This window comes from Sus scrofa, chromosome 15 (genome assembly GCF_000003025.6).
Source record: "Sus scrofa isolate TJ Tabasco breed Duroc chromosome 15, Sscrofa11.1, whole genome shotgun sequence".
Taxonomy (NCBI): Eukaryota; Metazoa; Chordata; class Mammalia; order Artiodactyla; family Suidae; genus Sus; species Sus scrofa.
In genome coordinates, this window is record NC_010457.5 from 134,106,159 (window position 1) to 134,128,434 (window position 22,276).

The following is a 22,276-nucleotide window of genomic DNA, read 5'->3' on the forward strand; positions in this document are numbered from 1 at the left end:
TTGAATATTTGAAATATTTTATTTAAAAAAGTCTCTGTGATATCCTAGGATAAACAGTTCCTATAAAACCGAGACATCACTTGCTGAGTGGCTGGAGTGTTTTGGGACCGTCTCAATATGGCAAGTTTTTATCTAAAAACATTATGATGTGAGGAATTACTTTTTATGTGAGTTGTACAATGATTCCATCTGCTGCCTCCTGATAAGGAAGATCGCAAGTCCCGTGGGTCTGAATTTAAGACTAAGCAGCCATGTTTTCCTTCCAGGATCACTGCATCCAGGGATTGAACTTAGGCTTTAAACCAGACAATTAAGGAAGTGGGAAAATGTAAGAGAGCATTCTCTGGACATGCCTAAAATGTAACGAAGAAAATAGGAAAATATTAGGCCTAGAAAGGATAATGCTAAACTTTTTAATTGAGCCACTTTATTCAAATAATTTCTATACTAAGAACTAGAGTCATCTCAGTGGAATTGATTTCATGGACATTTGCTTTGACAGGCAGATAAGTGAAGCGAGTTCTTACATAGTCTTGAGAATTAAAAAAAAAAAAAAAAAGCACAAAAATCAGAGAGTGAGGGGGAAGAGGAAATACTCCGAACTAACTTGGCTGCAGATTTTTCAGCTTTGAGTTTTTCTACCCCAGAATCACTTTTCTCTTCCATCTTGAAAGATGTGTTGTTCTTTCCTCTAGAAAATAAAAAAAAGACAAAGAAAATGATTTCAGTACAATTCCACTAGAATTCCCAAGGCCAGCCCCCAACACTTAACTGTTGTGTATTATTCCATTGATTATGTATAAGCACTTGAGAGTCAATATAGGAAATGCCACTTTGCTTAAGAAATACCCTAAGGAACAGCAATCAATCAATCAATCAATCAAAGTAATGGTAACCCCTCAAGCAGGCAGGGCAACCTGGCGGTTAAGACCTCAGCTTTTCAAATCCTAGCCCAGCCCTGCAACTGCCTGGGTGGATTCAGAAGTTAAGACTCAAGCCACAATTCCTTATTTATCGAAAGAAGAGCTAGCACCTGCCTATCGGACAGAACCTATCCAACCAAAGGGTTCCTGTGGGGATTAAGGAAGGAAGGTGTAAAAAGGTTCAGAGGGCCTGGCACATGCACAGCACTCAGATGTTGGCCATTCAATTCCCTGCGTAGTCACAGCACACGAAGTCTCGGTCCCTTTCCTCAAGAAATGTATAATGTAAGCAAAGAAGGAAAATACAGAAAAGGGTTAGGTGTGTTTATGCCATAGCTCCAGAAGAAGCTGGCTAAACCCAACGGGATCAGACCCCATCAGCCTGCGGACAAGGGATGGTGGCATCTGAGTCCCAGCTGCAAAGCAGGCTGGGAAATGTGGTCCTCGCCTGCGAAAGCTTCGCCACTCTCAGTGACTTGTCCCACCCCCTTCTCTCAAACTGTCTTGGGAGAGATTAAAGCGGTGTGCGCTCTGGTTAAAGCTTCAACTTAAGTGACCTGCACAGGCTCGGGTGTGACCTCATCGCGGAGGGCGGGAGCCTGTGGGCTGAGCAGGGACCTGTGTGATGCTGCACGCAGGGGCTCTCCCAGGGCCGACTCAGCTCTGTCCCCACTAGGGAATCCAGAAGCGATTCCAGTTGTCACTTCTGGATCAGTTTCACGTCTCAATACCTATTTTCTGAGTGTGAGATGAAGAGGGTGGAAATGACAGTTGGTCAAAAGTGGATGGCTCACCCTAAGTGAGGCTTTTTAGAAAAACCCCCTAGATGCATTCCAAGGAAAAAAGTGTGAAAATGCCTATTTTATTTTATTATCCTTATTTTTGCTTTTTCGGCTTGCACCTGCAGCATATGGAAGTTCCCAGGCTAGGGGTCAAATTGGAACTGCAGCTGCCAGCCTACACCACAGCCACAGCCACAATGCTGGAGCCGAGCCACGTCTGCAACCTACACCAGTTCTCCGCCACACCAGATCTTAACCCACTGAGCAAGGCCAGAGATCAAACCTGCATCCTCATGGATACTAGTCGGGTTTGTTACTGCTGAGCCACAACAGGAACTCCAAAATGCTGATTTTAGAAGAATGAAAAGAATTTGGGAGAAAGTTTGGAAAATTAACATATAAAAATCCCATCATAAAACCCCCATATCCAACAAACAGAAACGTACCTGCTTTTTTTCCCAGTCGGACTGTGAAGCGCCAACCTCTTCCCCGGGCCTCAGGGTGGTTCTGTCCACAGGTGAGAAATCCCAGGGTATGGACCAGCGTCTGCCCTCCAGAGGCTCTGATAATCGGCGTCGCTTTGTGGGAACCTCGTGGCGCCCCCTGGTGGCGAGAGCAAAGCCCGCAGATGGAGGGGCCTCGATTGCGATTGAGCCCAGAGGACTTTTTATGTTCCACTGGGGTGATGGTGATGGCTTTGGGAGACCGTGGGAACCAGAGTCTGGGTCGAATTTTCCTAAGAATTCTTTTTGATACTGAACTCCCACACTCGCTTCACCTGGAGCTGCTCCGGGACTTGAAGGCACCTGCGTCCGCTGAGGCGATTTGGGGCAATACTTTTGATGAAGCTTGTCGAATTTTTCTTTAATATCATCGTAACGATCCTTGGCCCTGCCTGGAGGTTGTACCCTGGGTACTGAAATGGCTTTGCTGGGTGATACTGACCGCAAGCGACCCAGATCCTGCCCTCGACACACAAGGTCAGCCGTGTGCTCCGAGCGGCCCGGGCTGTGCGTGGGGTCGGTCTTTGAAAGGGGGGGAAAGGCACTGCTCTTGGGCGGGCAGCTCCCTGCTTTGATAGATCTTTGGCCCAGGTTTTCAAAAGCCTCACTTAACCTCTTAGCTTTTGCTCTGAGGAGGGGGCTACTCAGCCTGCAAGCTTCTAAGCCCCAGGGCCCCCCCGGCGGTGCCGGACGCCCCCTGTACACGTCCACGGCGGAGGAGCTGGGGAGCTTGGTCAGGCCCGGCTGCTTCTGGGGACTCGAGCAGTACTCCTGGTGCAGCTTGTCGAATTTGAGTTCAATCTCCCTGTATCTATTCCGTCCCTGGCCCTGCAGTATTCTTGGTCTGGAAGTTATTTTTACAGGAGAAATCAACCACCTTAATGTCATAAATCTATTTTCCTGATCGAGATGATACACAGCATTGGAGTCTAAGTAGGTCAACGAGGAAAGCTTTGGGGGCGTCCTCTGCAGCCCCTTCCAACTTGGAGCGAATGCAGGGGGGTGGGGTTTGCTGACGCCAAGAAAAGACGGTCCTTCTTCTAAACCCGTCTTATGGCCAGAAACATCCAGCAAGTTCTCGCAGTCTCTTAACACTGCCGTGTGCTTCCGGGGCTCAGAGGCGGGGGGACGACTCTCCCGGGGGCTCCTCCGAGAACGCCCGCCTCCCCTGCAGCTTGTCCTGTTCATTCTGCTCTTACACCGGTGCCTCCGCCGCGAGCTCCAGTTCTGGCCGATGAACGTCTTGGTGGAGATGATGCAGCAGGGCCTGGCGCCCAGCAGCCGGCTCATGGAGTGCAGCATGCCCGCGTACAGGTCGCTGAGCGTCGCGTTGCAGATGTCCTCAGCCTCGGAGCACCGGCTGCTTGAGAAGCTGCCGCCGCTGGTGCCCGGGAAGGAGATGCTGTCACTTCTTGGCACCAAGGCCACACTGGCTGGGCGAGGGCGCAAAGCACTGCCTTCTCGGGGAGATGAAGGTGGCTGAACAGGGCCATCGAGGCTCTCTTCAGAGACGCCGCAGTTTCCTGGAGAAACACACACCAGGCAAAGCCGGGTAACTGTTTACAACTGTCCACAGGCAGAGATGAGGGTTGGAGGTTGGATCATGACTAATTTTTTTTTTTTTTTTACTTTTTTAGGGCCAAACCTGTGGCATATGGTAGTTCCCAGCCTAGGGGTCGAGTCAGAGCTGCAGCTGTGGGAGTACACCACAGCTCATAGCAATGCCGGATCTGAACCGCATCCATAACCTATGCTGCAGTTGGCAGCAATGCTGGATCCTTAATCCACTGAGCGAGGCCAGGGATCAAGCCTGCATCCTCATGGATACCATGTTGGGTTCTTAACCCACTGAGCCACACCCACGGCATATGGAGGTCCCAGGCTAGGGGTTGAATTGAGCTACAGCTGCTGGCCTATACCACAGCCACAGCAACTTGGGATCTGAGTCACTGCTTTGACCTACACTGCAGCTCACGGCAAAGTCGGAGCCTTAACCCACTGAGTAAGACCAGGGATCGAACCTGCGTCCTCATGGATACTGGTCAGGTTCATTAACCACTGAGCCACGACGGGAACTCCAATAACTCCCTGCTTTTAAATTATAATTTTTTAATTGAGATATAATCAACACACAACATTATGTTAGTTTCAGAAGTATAACATAGCATCTTTTTTTTATTTTTAAATTTTTTTTAGGCCGCAGATGTAGCATATGGAGGTTTGCAGGCTAGGGGTCAAATTGGAGCTGCAGCTGCCAGCCTACACCACAGCCACAGCAATGTGGGAGCTGAACCAAATATGCCACCTACACCATAGCTCTTGGCAATGTTGAATCCTTAACCCACTAAGTGAGGCCAGGGTTCGAACCTGCATTCTCATGGATACTATGTTGGGTCTTTAACCTGCTGAGTCACCAACGGGAAGTCCGAGCACTTGGTTTAACACGTAATAATTTGCTTCCAATGTGCACGTGTCTCTAAGAGTTCACGGTGATGAACATGTGGCGGTGCCCAGCTAAGGGGCACCCTGGCTCCACCAGAAGTTTCTGGTCTGTACAAACTTTCTACGTCACACTCACCATGGGCAGACCTGGTGGGCGAAGCCAGTGAAGCGACCGGGGTCACACAGGTGTCCCTGCCCTCTCCGGAACCGGCACCCTGAAAATCAAAGCAAATGACTTTAACAAAGAAGTTGCGAGGTGTGGGCTCGGGCGCACTAAGATGGCCCCCCCAATGCCAAGGCTGCAGGAACTGCCTCCCCAGCCGCAGACGTGCATCTGCACAGCTGCAGGGGCGACAGGTGTGGCCACTATGACAGTGGCTGCTTGGGCCTCCAGCGATGGGTGGGAAGAGCTGTCTTCATCAAATCCAGCTCTGTCCACATGGTCTCCAGGTCCCCCTCCCCACCAGCCCCCTCAGGCCACCACTGCCACGCGTCTGCCAGGAGCGCTCTTGCAAGGGCTGGTGGCTTTTCTTCCTCTGCTGTCACCCTCCAACAGCAAGAACACCCAAGGGCAGGTGGGTGGAGGGAAGAACACCCACCACTGAGACAAGACAGCCAGTCCCAGCCCTGGTCCCCTCTCCTGACCGACAGGGCAACCAGGAGGACAGGCTTGCTGCTTCTGGACTCAGGAAAAAGGCATTTCTGGCATAACCACTAATCCAGACACACGGGTCAGCAGCACAGGAAGAAAATAGCCACACTGCTGGTTAAGTTTGCTGCCTCTGAGATGGAGTACTCATTTCACAACACACACTTCCTAGTTATTTAGTATTAAAATGGCCTTTGTTTTAGGTGATACTGCCAGAACTTGGAAAACCAAGTACTGGCATCTCCCTCTTTTTTTTCTTTTTTTTTTGATTTTTTTTTTTTTTTTTTTTTTTTAGGGCTGCACCCATGGCATATGGAAGTTCCCAGGCTAGGGGTTGAACTGGAGCTATAGCTGCCGGCCTACACCACAGCCACAGCCACGCCAGATCCTAGCTGCACCTGCAAGCTACATCACAGCTCATGGCAACGCTGGATCCTTAACCCACTGAGTGAGGCCAGGGGTCGAACCCACATTCTCATGGAGGCCAGTTGGGTTCGTGACAGTTGAGCCACGACGGGAACTCCAGAGCTAGCATCCCTACATGAGCTTCATTTTTAGTTTTTGATCTTCAGGCAAAGGGAAGGACTCGCTGGGAAACTGGCTGTCACCGAAGGCGGGGCCCAGGCCTGGGCAAGGGGCTGGTGAGGCTGCCCACCTCCCATGGGCTTCCCTGCAGCCCCCTATCCCTCTTCACCCCAGTGTCATGGCCGGAGTAAGGGGACAGGCATCTTGCTGCCCAGGCCAGCTGAGATCTCAGCAGGGAAAGGAGACGGGGGCCACGGCGTCCCTGCTCCTGCAGCTTCAAAACCCTCTGCCCTACGAGGTCCCGAGAGCTGCCCCAGAGCACGGGGTGGTGGGGCAGCCGATCACGCTGCCCTGGGGGACCTGGGACATTTACTCGAGAGGAGCAGGCGTTGAGGAACGTGTGAACGAAGCAGTTTGGAAGCAATTGCTTCCATGCTCTTTGCAGGCTCTGTAGCGAATGAACCGGTCAGGACAGCAGCACGGCTCAACGTGTCTCTCGTTTACAGTTCGCAAGGGTACCCCGAAAACAGATTACCTCCAGACACCCTTCTTCCCGCAGCAGTACATCCACCTGCGTCAAGTACTTCCTTCTTAGCTCGTCTTTCAAAGGACTCCGAGGCACTGCGGGCTGACACCAAAGAGCAGGCAGGACTGGTCAGGGACACACTGGCAGGCTCGTTCGTGGACACGTCTTTAAATGAAATTCCCCAGAGCCACTCCTGCACCCCCTGCTGTTTGCAGTGCAAAGTGGTCCAGCCCCTCTGAACATCTCCCTGACCCAGGAATCCCGACGTTAGGGAATTGACCCGTGGTGACAATGCAAAGAAAATCAAAAGACAAGGAAATACACGTTTGGAGAGGTTTATGACATGACCAGAACAAGGAAAGAATAAAATTAAAATCGAAGTCAGTATTCTTAGGTGAGTTCAGGATTCAACTATTAGAATTGGCCCCAACCAGTATGTTTACAAGAAAGGAGGTGCGGTGTCCATCTCAGGGGCAGGAATGGTCGCCTCTGCTGTCCCTCATCTGCTGGACACTGGGAACGGGGGCTCTCAGCCTCCACTGTGCGCCTGGGTGGGGCTGAGTCAGGGACCAGGGCTGCAGATGGCGGGTGCTGGGAGGGGTGACACCTCGGCTCTTTACTGTTGGGGCCGCCTGCTCTCCGGCACAACACCTCCAAAAGCACCCTCTTCTCCCCCAGGGCCGCCACCTGATTCTGGTTAGAACTACAAGTCACAGCCGGGCTTATGGACAAACAAACCTCTGCACAAAAGCAGCAATTATATTTTATTTCTTTTTTTTTAGGGCTGCACCCACGGCATATGGAAGTTCCCAGGCTAGAGGTTGACTCCAAGCTGCAGCTGCCGGCCTACACCACAGCCACAGCAACATGGGACCCAAGTCGTGTCTGCGACCGACACCACAGCTCTCAGCAATGCTGGATCCTTAACCCACTGGGCAAGGCCAGGGAGGGAACCTGCATCCTTGTGGATACTAGTTGGGTTCATTACCTCTGAGCCACAGTGGGAACTCTCCAAAAGGAAGAACTATTCCAGCCTCTGACATAGAGGGTGGGCCAGAGGCTCTAGTGGATTTGGTCCTGTGTGTTCTTATCCATCCAGAGGACTGACCTGAAAACTGTCCTTAGACTGCCTCCCCTCTGACACTGTCTCCACAGGGAAAGACCGACTCAGAACCCAGCTCTCGACACTGCGAGGTCAGTCAAGGCCAGCGGCACCCTCTGAACCATCACTGGGGCTGTTGTGTTTGCAGAGGGAACATCAGCTGACATTTACATAAGTTCAGGAAGTCAGGCTTGAACGGGAAGGGGGTGTGTGTTGGGGGAGACGGTAAGTGTGAAACTGAGAAGCAGCAACTTGCTGAGGGCATCTGAATGGGGGGACAGACACTTGTGGGGGGGGGGTGTTAGCAAAGAGGGGGACTCAGAAGGGGACGTGGAGGAAGAGGCAGGTCGTGAGGATGTACACCTGCTCCCAAGCCCCAACAGTATCCCTTCACCACCAAGGGCAGGTCTTACCATTATGGACCCAGCAATAATATCTTCCTCGTAGAAAGTTGTAGCCACATCGCTGCTCTTTGAATCTAAAAGCATGAAAGGAGATGCCCATCAGGGTTGTTAAAGAAAGCGTGCGTTTTGCTCGGAGGATAGTTTTTGCATCCCTTGAGCGGGTTCTGTGGTTCAAACTCCCAAAGCATCAAGCATGCCCCCTTCAACAGGGCCCCGGCCCTCGGTTGCTCTGCAGAAAACCATCGGCACTGCCAGAGGCCTCAGGTTGGGAAGAGCAGCTTTTGTATCATCTCTGACTCTTCCGTGGCCTCTGATCCCGGAAGCTGAGTCTCTTTAGGCCAGCACTGTCTGATAGAACTTTCTGTAATGATAGAATAGTCACAGTGGCTGTAGAACTCTCAGAATGTGGCCAGTGAAGCCAGGAAACTGAGTTTTAAATGTGACTTGATTTTCAATGAATTCCAATAGTCACAAAGGGCTAGTGGTCCCCACATGGGGCAGTTCAGCTCAAGAATGACTGTTCCTAATTATTTCAAGTGGTCCAGGCAATTCATGAATCTAAGGCTTTATGGAGCTAAAATTTGGATTAATACAGGTCAACAAATAACCCGCATCAGAAAACATCATCAGGGTCTTTGCCAAGGTCTTGGTCTGAAAGACACCGGTTTCCCCTGCAGGACTCAACCCGCATTCCTGACTGCCCAGTGCAGGCAAGATGCCAGGAGGGCCGGGCAGAGTGGACAAAGGCAGCAGAAGGCCAGTCCCATGGGAGACAGGTGTTCATGAACCGCTGCAAAGTCTGTAATGACACAGCTGTTGAGCTGCTGCAAGGGGAAGGGCCAGGTGTGGGGAGCCCAGGGAAAAGCGGGGGTGGGGTGGGTCTGATCTGGGCACCAGGGGGCTTCCTGGGGGGAGAGGGCCGTGAAACGACGGTGGGCAGGTCAGGTAAGGTCTGAATCTGCTCTTCATCTTCAGGGGAATGGGAAGCCATCGCAGTGCTTCAAGGAGAAGCCATGAGACCAGATTCGCACGTTCAAAGGTGCCAGCAGGTGGAGACCAGGTGGAGTCAGGAGCTGGCGCCATGAGGTGCCATGGGGACACGGGGCGGAGGGACAGAGAGACAGTGGAGGCACGGGCGAAGGACAGCGACGTCTGGGATGAGAAAGAGGGAGAGGCTGAGATGAAGAGGACGCTGGGCTTCTGGCTCTTTCGACAGGGAAGACAGTGGTGGCCTTGTGCTGAGGACAAGTCCCCTGGGTTGGCTTTTTGAGCTGATATGCAGCATTCAGACAAAGTATTCAGGGCAAGAGGCCGCCGGGCTGTAAACACACCCCGTCGGGGTCTGGGCTGGGGATTCCACCAGAGTGAGAAACAAAGAGGCCGGGCACGGATGCCCAAGTCTCGAGAAGGGCCTCTGCAAAGATGGGCGGACAGAGAGGCTGAGAGGGAAGGAAAGCCCAGAGGACACACGGGCGCCGAGGCCACGGCCAGACTTTTCAGAAGCTTCAAATGCTGCCAAGAGGGCAACGGGATAAAAATCAGGGAATGCCAACCGGATTCAGACAGAGGAGCCAGAAGCCTTGCCAAGACCTGTGCTTTTGAGACAGAGCCTGAAGCCAGAAGGGGACCCGAGGTGTGTGGGCTCAGGAGGCAGGACCATCTGAGGCCGTCAAATGAGCCGCTGGTACAGAAGCTGAATGGGGGAGGAAGCCAGAAAGGGGTCTGAGTCCGGAAAAGCAGAGATGCTGTCTGTGTGTTCAAGGTGAGACCGATGGGCAGAGGGAGAGGCTGGGGAAAGGAAGGCAGGTGATGGACAGATGTGTGAGAAACCAGGGTGGCCAGGGGACCAGGCTGAGGAGGGCAAGGAGGCCCTACAGAACCAGGAGGCAGGAGAAAGGAGGGCTGCCAGCGTGGAGGAGTTAGCAGTTCACACCCAACCTCCCAAGGGCAGATCCGAGTCCTATTACATTCTTTTTTTTTTTTTTTTTTTTTTTTTTTTGTCTTTTGTCTTTTTGTCTGTTGTTGTTGTTGATGTTGTTGTTGCTGTTGTTGCTATTTCTTGGGCCGCTCCCGCGGCATATGGAGGTTCCCAGGCTAGGGGTTGAATCAGAGCTGTAGCCACCGGCCTACGCCAGAGCCACAGCAACGAGGGATCCGAGCTGCGTCTGCAACCTACACCACAGCTCACGGCAACGCCGGATCGTTAACCCACTGAGCAAGGGCAGGGACCGAACCTGCAACCTCATGGTTCCTAGTCGGATTCGTTAACCACTGCGCCAACACGGGAACTCCCCCTATTACATTCTTGAGATTAATTTTTTTTTTTTTTTTTTTTGGCAAAAGGTTAAAACCAAACCAAAACAAAATGGGTGGGGAAGTGAGGGCTAGGCATCCATTATTCTAGAATATTTGAGAATTGTTTATGCATCAAGAACCACAGATGTAACTGGGAGCGAGACAGCCCCTTAGACGAGCTTAGAAGGAAGTAACAGGGCACTTTCCAAGGTTTTAGTTTCTCACATGGACTCTGGAAAAAGTCACAGGGAGGCATCTAAACTTGAAATGCTGTGACAGAGACCAGCATGTCCCCCGACCTGGCTTTCAGGCACTGCTCACTCACCCTCAACTCGTGTGCAGGGTGAGGACAGCTCCGGACCTCGGGTTGTGACCTGCAGGTGCCCGTTGTCCCCACCGTCCGCCTTCGCCGGGAAGCCCTGGAAATTGATCAGGTAGGCTTGTCACACATTTCAAGGCCGCTGTCAGTACCACACCCACGATCCCTCCTTCAGCGTATGAGAGAACAGGAAGTTTCTCAGATTTTTCTTCTAGAACATTCAGAATTTGTAGCAGAGAGTGGAACTTAAACCTTGGAAAAGAAGCAGAGCTTTCTTCCTCTGATTGTGCCAAGGGCTGCTGCTCAACAACGCCTTGGATGGTGAGTGATGGAGCAGGGAAAGCGAGACAGGGCTGCGAGTCAACAGGCCTGACCGGGCGTGGATGGCAGGGTGGGAGGGGGGACAGGGCAGAACTGTCACCAGATCCTCAGGCAGAGTCTGGAAATCCAAGAGGCTCCTGGGGGACTTTCTCTGACTTCTGAACAGTGAGTTTATCTCCACGTCGTGAGGATTATAATTTCTTTAAAAGCTTCAGGGTGTGGGTGAGCCCTGTGCACAGGGAGCCACTTTCAACTGAGCTTACGGCCACCAGGCGGTCAGTTGTCCGGACCAGGACTCAGCCAGGGGGGGCCAGAGGAGGCCACGCTTCCCTCTCTGGAGCCTGGTCTGCACCAGTGGCCATGCTAATAACGGTCACAAAGGCCTAAGGAGACATTACCGCCCAGGTGCCTGGGAGTCCTGACTGGGGATGTCACGGCCTTTCCCCCAGGTGACGTGGGACCTGCGTATGTGTCTGGAGGCCTTGCAGAGCTTGACCTGAGAATCATGGGGAAGCAGCCAACAGGTACAAATGTCTAAGAATAGGCAGCTCTGGGGTCTACAAATAGCGCCCAGGCTGTGAGTCAGGACAAACCTGCTTGTGTCAACACACAGCCCCTGGGGCTTCCTCCTCCCACAGCCTCCAGGGCAGTGACCTGGGGGGCGGGGGTTGCTTGGACGCGTCACCCAAGGTGAGGTCACTGAGGCTGCGGACCTCAGCTGTCATCACAGACCACACCCAGTTTTCTAATCCCAGGAAAGAAGCTTAAAAGTTCTGTAGATTCCAGGCAGGGGTCCGCTTGATTTTTTTTTTTGTCTTTTTGCTATTTCTTTGGGCCGCTCCCGCTGCATATGGAGGTTCCCAGGCTAGGGGTCGAATCGGAGCTGTAGCCACTGGCCTACGCCAGAGCCACAGCAACGCGGGATCCGAGCCGCGTCTGCAACCTACACCACAGCTCACGGCAACGCCGGATCGTTAACCCAGAGCAAGGGCAGGGACCGAACCTGCAACTTCATGGTTCCTAGTCGGATTCGTTAACCACTGCGCCACAACGGGAACTCCCTGATTTTAAGTAAAAATCTTAACTCAGTATCCAGATGAGAACACTTTGCCACCAAGACTCCTCAAGCACTGGTCTGATCAACGAGCATCACTTTATGTGCAAATTTTTTTTTTTTTCTTTTTAGGCTGGGGGGTGAAATTGGAACTGCAGCTGTGGGCTTACACCACAGCCACAGCAACGTGGGATCGTTAACCTACTGAGTGAGGCCAGGGATGGAACCCGCATCCTCATGGATATTAGGTGGGTTCTAACCTGCTGAGCCACAATGGGAATGACACACCCCCCAGCCCCTGCTTTTTGTGTGAGTGTGTGTGCATGTAATTTAAAGAGTGCATACCCTTTGAGCTGATGATCCCACTTTTGGCATTTACTGTACACGGGTGACAGCAGTGGGACAAGATAAGAACTGTTCATTCAGGACTATGTGTAACAGGGGTCTTATAAATAAAGTTTTATTGGAACACAGCTCTACAGGTCTGGTCACCTATCGTCCATGGCTGCTTCCCTCTTACAACACAGAGCTGAATGGCTGGGGCAGAGACCACAGGGGCAGCAAAGCCTAAAACATTTATCACCTACACCTCTGCAGGAAAAGTGTGCCGACCCTGACTTGTAATCAAGGAGAGTAAAAACAGCTAAATGCCTTTCAAGAAGAGAACAGATTTTTTTTTTAAAAAAAGGAAACTGAATTTTACAACAGATGTTGAAGGGGAGTGTTTACCAATATGTATAAATGGAAAAAAGAGGGTAAAAAAAAATGCGTTTATAAGAAGAAAGAGGGCAAAGAAATGTGTATTTATAAATACGTGTATTACAAACAGGAATCACATTACACTAAAATACTAGGGACTACCTCCACATACACAAGTCCCATTAATTTTAAGTATATGTATTTATATGTATATATATGTGTGTGTGTATGCGCACACACACACACACATATATATTTTTTTCTTTTTAGGGCCTCACCCGTAGCATAGGGAGGTTCCTAGGCTAGGGATCAAATCAGAGCTGTAGCTGCTGGCCAATACCACGGCCACGGCAACGCTGGATTTGAGCCGCATCTGTGACCTACATCATAGCTCACGGCAACGCAGGATCCTTAACCCACTGAGCGAGGCCAGAGATCGAACCCACAACCTCATGGTTCCTCGTCGGATTTGTTTCTGCTGTGCCACGATGGGAACTCCAGGTACATGTATTTCTAACATTTCTATGGAAATAATCCATCAGGAAGAAATCTGATCGCAGATTTGCCGTTAATTGCCATGTAAGCCTTTGCTGATGTTTTTCATTCTTGGGTTCAGGCTCCCCCACCGGCCTCGAGGAGGAACCACCTGGTGAGGAGCGGTGATTAAGAGAATACCAGATATCCTTCTACAGCCTCTATCAACAACAACAAAGAGACTCCCTGGGTCTCAAAGTCCGAAGGCCAGCCAGCCGTACAGGCACTGCTCCCTGCAACCCCAATGATGTAACAGATCACATAGCTGCCTTGAATGCAGATAAACTCGGGAAAAACACCCGGGTGTTTTGAAAGGTTGGGAGTGGCACCCCCTCCCTCATCTCTCCCCCTTCCTGTAAGGACCCAACCAAGCAAGCTCATGGCTGTGGCTCAAGCTGGGGCTGGGAGAGGAGGTCTATCCGGCTGGCCTGCTTTGCATGTGGGGTCATTGTCAGAGCCCCCCGGCCCACAGCAGGGGAAACACGGGGGACAGAAGGGGTACCAGCATCATAAGCGCCCCCTTGAACTTGACAAGCCACAGAAGACATATGTCTCAGCAAATCCTTAAACACAGGAAAACAGGGCAGGTGAGAAATCATGGCATGACACCCCGCAGAGGCTCCAGAAGCTCTGGGAGCAGTGACAACTCCTTCCCACTTTCTCTGCATCAACCTTTCTCCCTAGCAAGGCAGGCTGGTGAAAAAATTGAACATGAAATACCTGGATTTGTCCTGGGTTCCTTTCCTTTACTAATCCTCCGCCCCAAATCCGAAATCCTTAAGGAAAGAAAAAGGAAAAAGCAATGTTGAGTTTCTGTTCAATCTGCATTCACAGAAAACCACGCGACAGGCACAAGAAAGATCTAACGTAACCCAGACGGGACCAGCCATCCTTCTGACATTCTGCTGTTTCTCATCTTTGTGAGGTTGAAGGCTTTCTTTTTTCTTTCTTTATTTTGTCTTTTTAGGGCTGCACCTGCCGCATATGGAGGTTCCCAGGCTAGGGGTCGAATCAGAGCTGCAGCCGTTGGCCTACGCCACAACCACAGCCACGCCAGATCCGAGCCATGTCTGTGACCTACACCACAGCTCACAGCAACCCTGGATCCATAACCCACTGAGAGAGGCCAGGGATCGAACCTGGGTCCTCATGGATGCTAGTCAGATTCGTTTCCGCTGAGGCATGACAGGAACTCCCTTTTTCTTTTTTAAATCGAGACTAGACAAAAATTGGTCGTTAACAAAAAAATCTGTCATTAACCTCTCCTACCAAGCAGGAAGCTTGTTGAATTTGGTGCTGAGCCACAAAATAAATGGAAACAAGGAGCATCCGTATGACAAGTACTGTCCTCAAAATATACGTATATTGAGGGCAATTATATCCTCAGAGAGTAAGAAAGCTCTTTTTTTTTTCCATTTTTTTATTACTCAAATGAATTTATCACATCTGTAGTTGTATAATGATCATAACAATCAGAAAGCTCCTTTTGAAGGCAATCTCTTTACCCCAAGTTCAGAATAAGTAATTTTTCAGGGTAATCTACACACAGCAAGCCCTAGGCATGGGGTAAACCCTGAGTTTGGGAGTCCTGCACGGACTCACTAGCAGAATCTGGGCAAGATACTCAGTCTCTCCCTAAACCTCCATGGGCTTCCAGGTAAATTCAGGTTAACAAAGAAGGGACCGCTGGGTCGCGAGGCTTGAGATGGTTGCGGATGATGACAGCAGCAAAAATGTCCACAAGTGCTTACAGGGTTCGAGGCTCTAGTCCCCACCCTGTCCAAGGACACCTCCTTGAGCATCACGACAACGCACACACAACACAGCACAGCACTCCTAATGCCTCTGGGATAGGCACTCACCAAGTTCACTGTCGGGAGACAGAGGAGGAAAGGAGAAGGTCAAGTAACCAGCCCAGGCCACTTGCCCACGAGGCGCAGCCAAGGCTGTGACCCCAGGGGACTTAACCCTGGGCTTCTGACCACTGTGCTGTGCAGCCTTTCCAGAACAGTGATGCTTGAACAAAGGCTTTGCCACATTGGTTGAGTGACCCGGGGCAAGTTTGGGGACCCCTCTCTGACTGTATCCTCTGCTATGAAAAAACGATGACGCCGCCAACTGTGCTCCCTGGCAGGGTTGTTGAGAATGAGATACCTGAGACTCTTAGCCGTGTGGGCACACGCTTAGCTGTCAACATGTATCAGTGACTATTATTGGCCTGCTGTCTTCATCTTAAACTGTGTGGTCCTTAGTTTCAATCTACCCCCTCTGGTGTGGCCTTAAGTTGGGAATCACCCTGCAAAGGTGGTCAGTGAGCATTTAATCAGAAAGGCCACTCCCTGAGCACCTCTCCAGGGGAACTGACAGGTCTGGGGGGCTGCTCTCCCATCAGCTAGGAGTGTGTTAGAACACAGACCCACGTGGAGTCCACAGCCATCGTGGCCCGTGGCCCCAGGAATCTGTTTCAATAATCTCCCAGGAGGTTTTCCACATGCTAAAGTATCTGATGCTTTGACTACTGCTGTCATCAAACTGGAGTCCGAGATGAGTTTTCACTGGTGAAACTAGTGGTGTTCAAGATATGGGGTTTGACCAGAATATTCCAGACACCGCCCATCCTCGCACAGACAGGCCATGAGAACAGTGAAGCCTGCTGACAGCATGGTTAGGAAGGATTATGACACACTCCTGTGTCCTGCCCTGGGTTATATTTGTTCCTACCTGGCACAGGCCAGAGTAGCAGAGACCTGTCGGTGGAAGACCTTAGCTTCTGCCTGCATAAACTTTTAACCCAAGGTACAGCTGGGTCAGCTAAAAAAAAAGCAGAGCTAGGACTTCATTTATTTACGGTTTTGTGCCTGTCTGTCCAGGGCATGGCAGAACCAGGTCTCAGCATCTGAGAGTCACTTTTATTAGTAGGTGAGTCGCTAATAAGGCTGAAGAGCAGAAACTGGCCTCGCTCAGCACAGACTTTCTCCAGCTGTTTGCCAAAGAGAATCCATGAGATTTAAGTCTGCTGTCACATCAGCCATCAAACAGAATGGGTCCCTCCTCCAGGATTTAGGTCAAATTCCAAAGGGCTCAGAACTTCAAGTCAAACAGGTCAAATAACAGTCAATTCAAGTGTTTACCATTGCCAGGCTCTGTTCCAAGAGCTTCGTCTCATGTCACTGTCATAGTATCCATGCCATGTAGACATGACTGTCATTACCTTTTCATGAAGAAACAGTCACAGCCTGGCTAAAGCAATGGCTATTAAGTGGCCAGCTGGGATGCCAACCTAGGCAGGGGCATTCTTAACCAGGATGCATCTAGGTGTCTTCAGAACTCTGTTTTAATAAGTAATTCTGTTAGAAATAAGTAAATTAAGTAATTTATAGGTTCAAGGGAACTTGTTTTAGTACCGACTAGGTGAACAAAGTTTATTTTCAAGAGAGACGGGACAGCATTTCACACTCTAGTGAGACATTATTCTAGTTACACTCTGGACCGTAAATATTCAGAAAGGGGGCCTGACTCGTACCTTGGGGCGTCTCGTAGGTCAGCGTGGACATCTGCACCACCGGGCCGTCCTCGAAGGGCTGGTCGTACTGTAGGAGACGAAGGGGCATCTCGTGAGATAGGAGGGCCGAGAGCAACCCCTGACTCTCCTTAAGAAGGCAGCAGTGCGAGGCTGCAAAACTGGGGGCCCTGAACCCTGCCTCTTTCTCCCATCCCGTCCCCCGCCCTCCTCCTCTACCCACCCCCTAGCCCCGCCACGGCCGCACCTTCTCTATCAGCTGCTGCATGCGCCTTTGAAAGCGGCGGCGGCTGTCCCTGAGCTTCTGCAGGAGCTCGTCCTCCCCGCAGACCTCCCCCTCCATGGCGCGCCGTTACCCAGGACCCAACTCTTGCAGTAAGCCGGGCAAGGGACAGGCTCCGCGCTGCCGTTCAAATAGCTACTCCCGCCCTTCCGGCCCGCCCCTCAGGTTTCCCATTGGCTAAACTGGAAAGGTCGGGCGCTGATTGGGCCTTTCAAACACGTTCGCTCGCCTTTCTCTCGGCCAATCCGTTGTTGAGGTTCTGGCCCCGCCCCGCCCGAAGCGCGCGCGCTGGGAGGAAAGGAGGGGTGGGAGCGCGCTGCCAAGCTTTGGAAGAAGGGTGACGCGGTCTCCCCTGCGGCCGTTTGCGTGCCTGTTATTCAGCAGTGCCACACGAGTATGATGTCCCCCGTCTTGCACCGGAGATGTCCGGGTGACTTATTCTGGGACTCGCGGCAGGTGAGGGTGGCCCCTTACCACAGGTGGGGTCTGGCCCCGCCCTGAGCCAGCTTCCTCTCCCCGCCCTTCTGGGCCCCTTGCTCAGTTAAGAAAGCCGGGGCCCAGAAAGACGCTAAGGACTTGCCAATGGAAAAGAATAGAAAAAGGAGCATGAAAGTGAACACGCATTTAGAAAGGAGAAATAGCGTAAACGTCATGATTCAGGAAAATACACTGTGGTATTTTTTATTAACCTGGTGCACCTTTTCCGTACATATTGCATACTCTGCTCCATTGATATTAATTTTGTAATATTCGTAGGGATGGAGTAGGATAGTTATACTCCATAGTTAGTTGTAGAAGCCCCAATAACAGACCACACATAGAGAGGGAAATCCAGGGAAATTTGGGAAACCACTGTAAGTTAATTGCTCAAGAGGACCATCAGAAGGAAGCAGACTTGGGAATTCCCATCCTGGCGCAGCGGAAACAAATCCAACTAGGAACCATGAGGTTGCGGGTTCAATCCCTGGCCTTGCTCAGTGGGTTAAGGATCCGGTGTTGCCGTGGGCTGTGGCGTAGGTCGCAGACGTGGCTCGAATCCCACTGGCTCGGATCCCACGTGGCTGTGGCGTAGGCTTGGATTGCTGTGGCTCGGGATTGCTGTAGGCTGGTGGCTATAGATCTGATTAGACTCCTAGCCTGGGAACCTCCATATGCGGCGGATGCGGCCCTAAAAGGACAAAAGACAAAAAAAAAAAAAAAAAAAAAAAAAAAAAAAAGGAAGCAGGCTTGCTTGACTAGTGGAGGCACAAAATATGCCTCAGCTGATGGGGTGAGGCCTGCATTTAGGTTCAGGCTGGCAGCTGCAGCCCAGCCAGAGAACTTGCATATGCTGCACCTATGGCTGTAAAAAGAAAAAAAATAAAAGATTGCCTCCGTTGTAGAGAGCCCCTCCCCCGAGGTCCTGCAACCCCAGGGCAGCCCAGATCACTGAATGCTGGGCCACTTCAGTCAGTGGACAATCTGATGGGCTATTCCAATTCCTGAGCTCTGCATGGAATCAGCTGAGGCAACCTGTCCAGTCTTTTCCTTCCTTTCATAGCTGCCAATCTGAGGGGCACCCTTTAGCAAACCTCTTGCAGGTAACTGCCCCCGTCAGCTCCCTGGAGAATCCAACCTGTAACAAGGATCTTGCAGCAAGCCACTGAATCTACACATCCAGGTTGTAGCTCTCCCAATTTTCACAAATAGGCTGTTTTCTGTCTCCTCCTCTGTTGGAAGTGCTCAAAATTAACATACTGTCCCTTTGACTCAAGGTTTCCACATAAGTTAGTTTCAAACATTTAACTCTTCACACTTAGAGACTTGAGATGTGCAAACTGGCCTCGCCTACGGCTTGGTCCCCACTCCTAGGAAACCACTCCCAGGTTTCAGGGCTTCCTTCCCTCCCTTGGATGTCTATCCAAGGATCTGCTTCTTCCCCAGGGCTCATGCCCAGCTTCAGGGCAATGATCTCTCAATCACAAGTTCACCTCTTTAACAGAAGGTCTGAAAACACCCACTTTGGCTCCCTCCCTTCTGAACCACCAAAGCCTGAGCTCTGGCCTGCTGGTCTCCCAGTCCTCTCTGACTGGCTTTTCTCATCCCGTGGTCCAAAGGAGTGTCCTAGCTCAGGAAGAAGGAGCCATCCACGATGCTCCGAATTTGACGCTACCCCTACAAACATCACCCCCCCCCCCCACCACCACCACCTTAGCCACCTAAACACGTAACCTCAGGAACCGGACCAGCTACACAAACTCCTCTGCCACCACTTCTTACTTGCCATGTGGCAGGGAAGGATCTCAAGTCGGCTCCTTCCCAGGCAGCGGAACTGGCAGTGCCCCACCACAAAGTCTCCCCCCACCCCCGGGATGTGTGTAGGCGGCAGCATCTCCGCCTCTGGCTGCGTCTACACAGCGCCCTCTGCTGGCCTAGCCAGAATTTTCATTCCTCCAGGTACATATGGAAGAAATTCTAATTGGAATGATTTTATGTCAGCTCTCATAAAATGTGCCTGAATTTTATACAATTTTATATAATAAACGAGGGTTTACTCTACACAGAGTGGCCGTGGACATGATTTCATGTTGGAAAGATGTGGAAATGCCATCACCTATGACATTTCTGTGATTGGAGAAGCAGGACTTTTGGCTGGTCCCGTCGTTGGCATAGAAACAGCTATGTAACAGCGAAAATGTCAGCGTGACTCTGCGATGAATTATCAGCCCCAAGCATCAAGCCCCATCCGTTAGGCCGCCAAGAAAAGGGTTTGCTCTCCTCTGTTTTTCGAGGGCTGAGGGAGGCAAAGAAGCTGTTAAGAGCTGACAACAAACTGACTTTCCAAAAGGTGTCAGTCAAAGCTCACAAAACGTGTGTATTCTTTGATTTAATGTGCCTGCTTTTTGAGATCTATCCTAAGCAATTGAGGTTTTGGGCAAGGATTTAGTTGTAAGATCTGTAGTAAAGCCCTGTTTATAAAGCCCAATAACGGAAGGATGGTGGCGGTACGGTGACGGATACATGTCTGTGTTCTACTTAACCACGATTTTGAGAAACTGTATTCGTTGACATCTAAAATGTTACTTTTGGGGGGTTACAAACATCTGTATTATATACCCGCATTTTTACAAATAACTCATTATATATATATATTTTTTTCCCTTTTTTTTTTAAGGGCCTCACCCGCAGCATATGGAAGTTCCCAGGCGAAGGGTCAAATTGGAGCTGCAGCTGCCAGCCTACATCACAGCCACAGCAACGTGGGAGCCACAATGGAAACTCCAACATGTTATAGTTTTAAAAGTTTGAGCATGTGTATGTCAAAATGTTTCCAGTGTTATCTCTGGATGCTGGTATTATGAATTATTTTTAAGATTAATTTTCCTTAGCTGCATTTTCTAGAGGGAACATTATTTTTGCCATTATGAGCATGCATTACTCAGCTAATGAAAAACATAGCAGAACCAATTGTATGGGGTTTCTTTGGGGTTTTTTTTGTTGTTGTTGTTGTTGTTTTTCCTTTTTAGGACCACACTCGAGGCACATGGAAGTTCCCAGGCTAGGGGTCAAATTAGAGCTACAGCTGCTGGCCTATGCCACAGCCGCAGCAATGTGGGATCTGAGCTGTGTCTGCAACAACCTATACCACAGCTTAAGGCAACATTGGATCCTTAACCCACCAAGTGAGGCCAAGGATGGAACCCACATCCTCATGGACACTAGTCGGGTTTTTTTTTTTTTTTATTTTTTTTTACAGCTGAGCCATGATGGAAACACCCAGTTGTATGTTTTTACCTTGGCTCTAGGAAATTATTTTTCCAAGTAAGATAAACCTGTCTCCAAATAATCTAAAACTGCTCTCATACAGCTGATACAACACAGAGCTGATAGCAATACACTCAGCTTGTTTCAGCTGTCGAGGGTGGTCTTATTCTGTGACAGCTCTGGAGTTTCTACTGAGGCTGTTTCAAGGGCCCTCACTTGGGAGAATTCTAGGGCATCCTCAGACCAACAGGCACACTCACTGGCTCCCCTGTGCCCAAACTCCATCTGTCCTTCATCTCTGCTGCCAGGTAAGTCTGCTCAGCAGCGATCTGAGTTCCAACTAGTTTCATTTAGCTTTTATTCCTGAATTTATTTTGTTATCCTAGAATTTGTAACCAAATGGGTCTTTGTATAAAGTAATTAGATCTAGGTCTGTGTATAAGATCTTAAAACTTTGGTTTGGAGATGAAACTTTGGAAAATATTTGCTCATTCTCCAGCTGCTTCCCCCCCCCCAATATATGTTTATATGTATGAAGTCTTAATTCAATTGTCTTTGTTTTGTCCTGGATTATCTTGTGTTCCACAAGAAACAAGTGGACATATAAGCTGATTATTCTGTGCTCCAATCCAATCCAGCCTTGAAGGCAAGTGATTAGAGGTCCAGCAGATGAGTAAAAAATTTGTGAAAAGGCAATTAGTCAAATTGAGCCTTGGCTGCCTATTAAAAACTTCATGGTATCACTCATCTCCTTGTGAAAGAAGGTCTTTTGGTTCAGTCTATATTTTAGGGCAAACAATTATTGGGTCATTGATTGTACAGTCCCTTCCTAGCCTGCTTGGTCAAGGAACTAAGATACCGTTCATGACCCCATACTGTGGAGTGACGGTACTGCCCCATCTTCTCTGTGTGTATTTGTCTAAGTAAACATCTCAAACTTCAAGAAAGTCTTGTTCCTATACCATGTAATCTTAACTCTTACACTTTATTTTGGTGAGTGGCAAAGAATGGCAAAGAGAATGGCCAATTCAAGTGGGATATTAGTCGTAAAAAAAGAACGACATAAGGCCGTTTGCAGCAACATGGATGCAACTAGAGATTCTCATACTAAGTAAGTCAGAAAGAGAACAGGTGCTATATGGTATCATGTATATATGGAATCTAAAATATGGCATGAATGAACCTATCTACAGAAGAAAAACAGACTCACAGACATAGAGAGCAGACTTGTGGTTGCCAAGGGGGATGGGGAGGGAGTGGGATGGGCTGGGAGTTTGGGGTTAGTAGATGCGAACTCTCCTGTTTACAATGGATAAACAAGGAGGTCCTGTTGTGTAGCTCAGGGAACTGTATCCAGTCTCTTGGGATAGACCATGATGAAAGATGATATGAGAAAAAGGATGTATACACACACACACTGGGTCACTTTGTGGCACAGCGGAAATTAACATAGCATTGTAAATCAACAATAATTAAAAAAAAGAATGGCCATTTAAGAGAACGATGGCTGTGTCAAAATCAGTAAATTCATATACTTAAGAAGAACCCTAGGAAAATTAGGAGACAAAAAACCAACCCGTCAGTAGTTAGCTCGTGTGCTGGGGCCTAAACCATGATTTGCCCAAGGACGCTTGACTCTTGTGAGACCTGT

The 22,276-nt window shown here is 50.0% G+C and overlaps 1 protein-coding gene across 1 annotated transcript; it reads right to left on the reverse strand.

Annotated features, from left to right (window-relative positions):
* On the reverse strand, window positions 403-17,005 carry HJURP (Holliday junction recognition protein). The gene is made up of 9 exons (XM_001925725.5): window positions 16,846-17,005; window positions 16,602-16,668; window positions 13,799-13,854; window positions 10,477-10,570; window positions 7,866-7,930; window positions 6,360-6,452; window positions 4,787-4,865; window positions 2,152-3,731; window positions 403-691 (listed from the first exon to the last, which is right to left on the reverse strand). The coding sequence occupies exons 1-9, from the start codon at window positions 16,939-16,941 to the stop codon at window positions 650-652; spliced, it is 2,172 nt and encodes a 723-aa protein (XP_001925760.2). The 5' UTR covers window positions 16,942-17,005; the 3' UTR covers window positions 403-649.

Bases quoted from the DNA above. Each gene is read 5' to 3' on its own strand.
- HJURP (XM_001925725.5), bottom strand. From the start codon at position 16,941: ATGGAGGGGGAGGTCTGCGGGGAGGACGAGCTCCTGCAGAAGCTCAGG. The intron at 16,669-16,845 runs GTGCGGCCGTGG...CGTCTCCTACAG, and splicing joins TGCAGCAGCTGATAGAGAAG to TACGACCAGCCCTTCGAGGA. The intron at 7,931-10,476 runs GTGAGTGAGCAG...TCATGCTTTTAG, and splicing joins ACCCTGCACACGAGTTGAGG to ATTCAAAGAGCAGCGATGTG.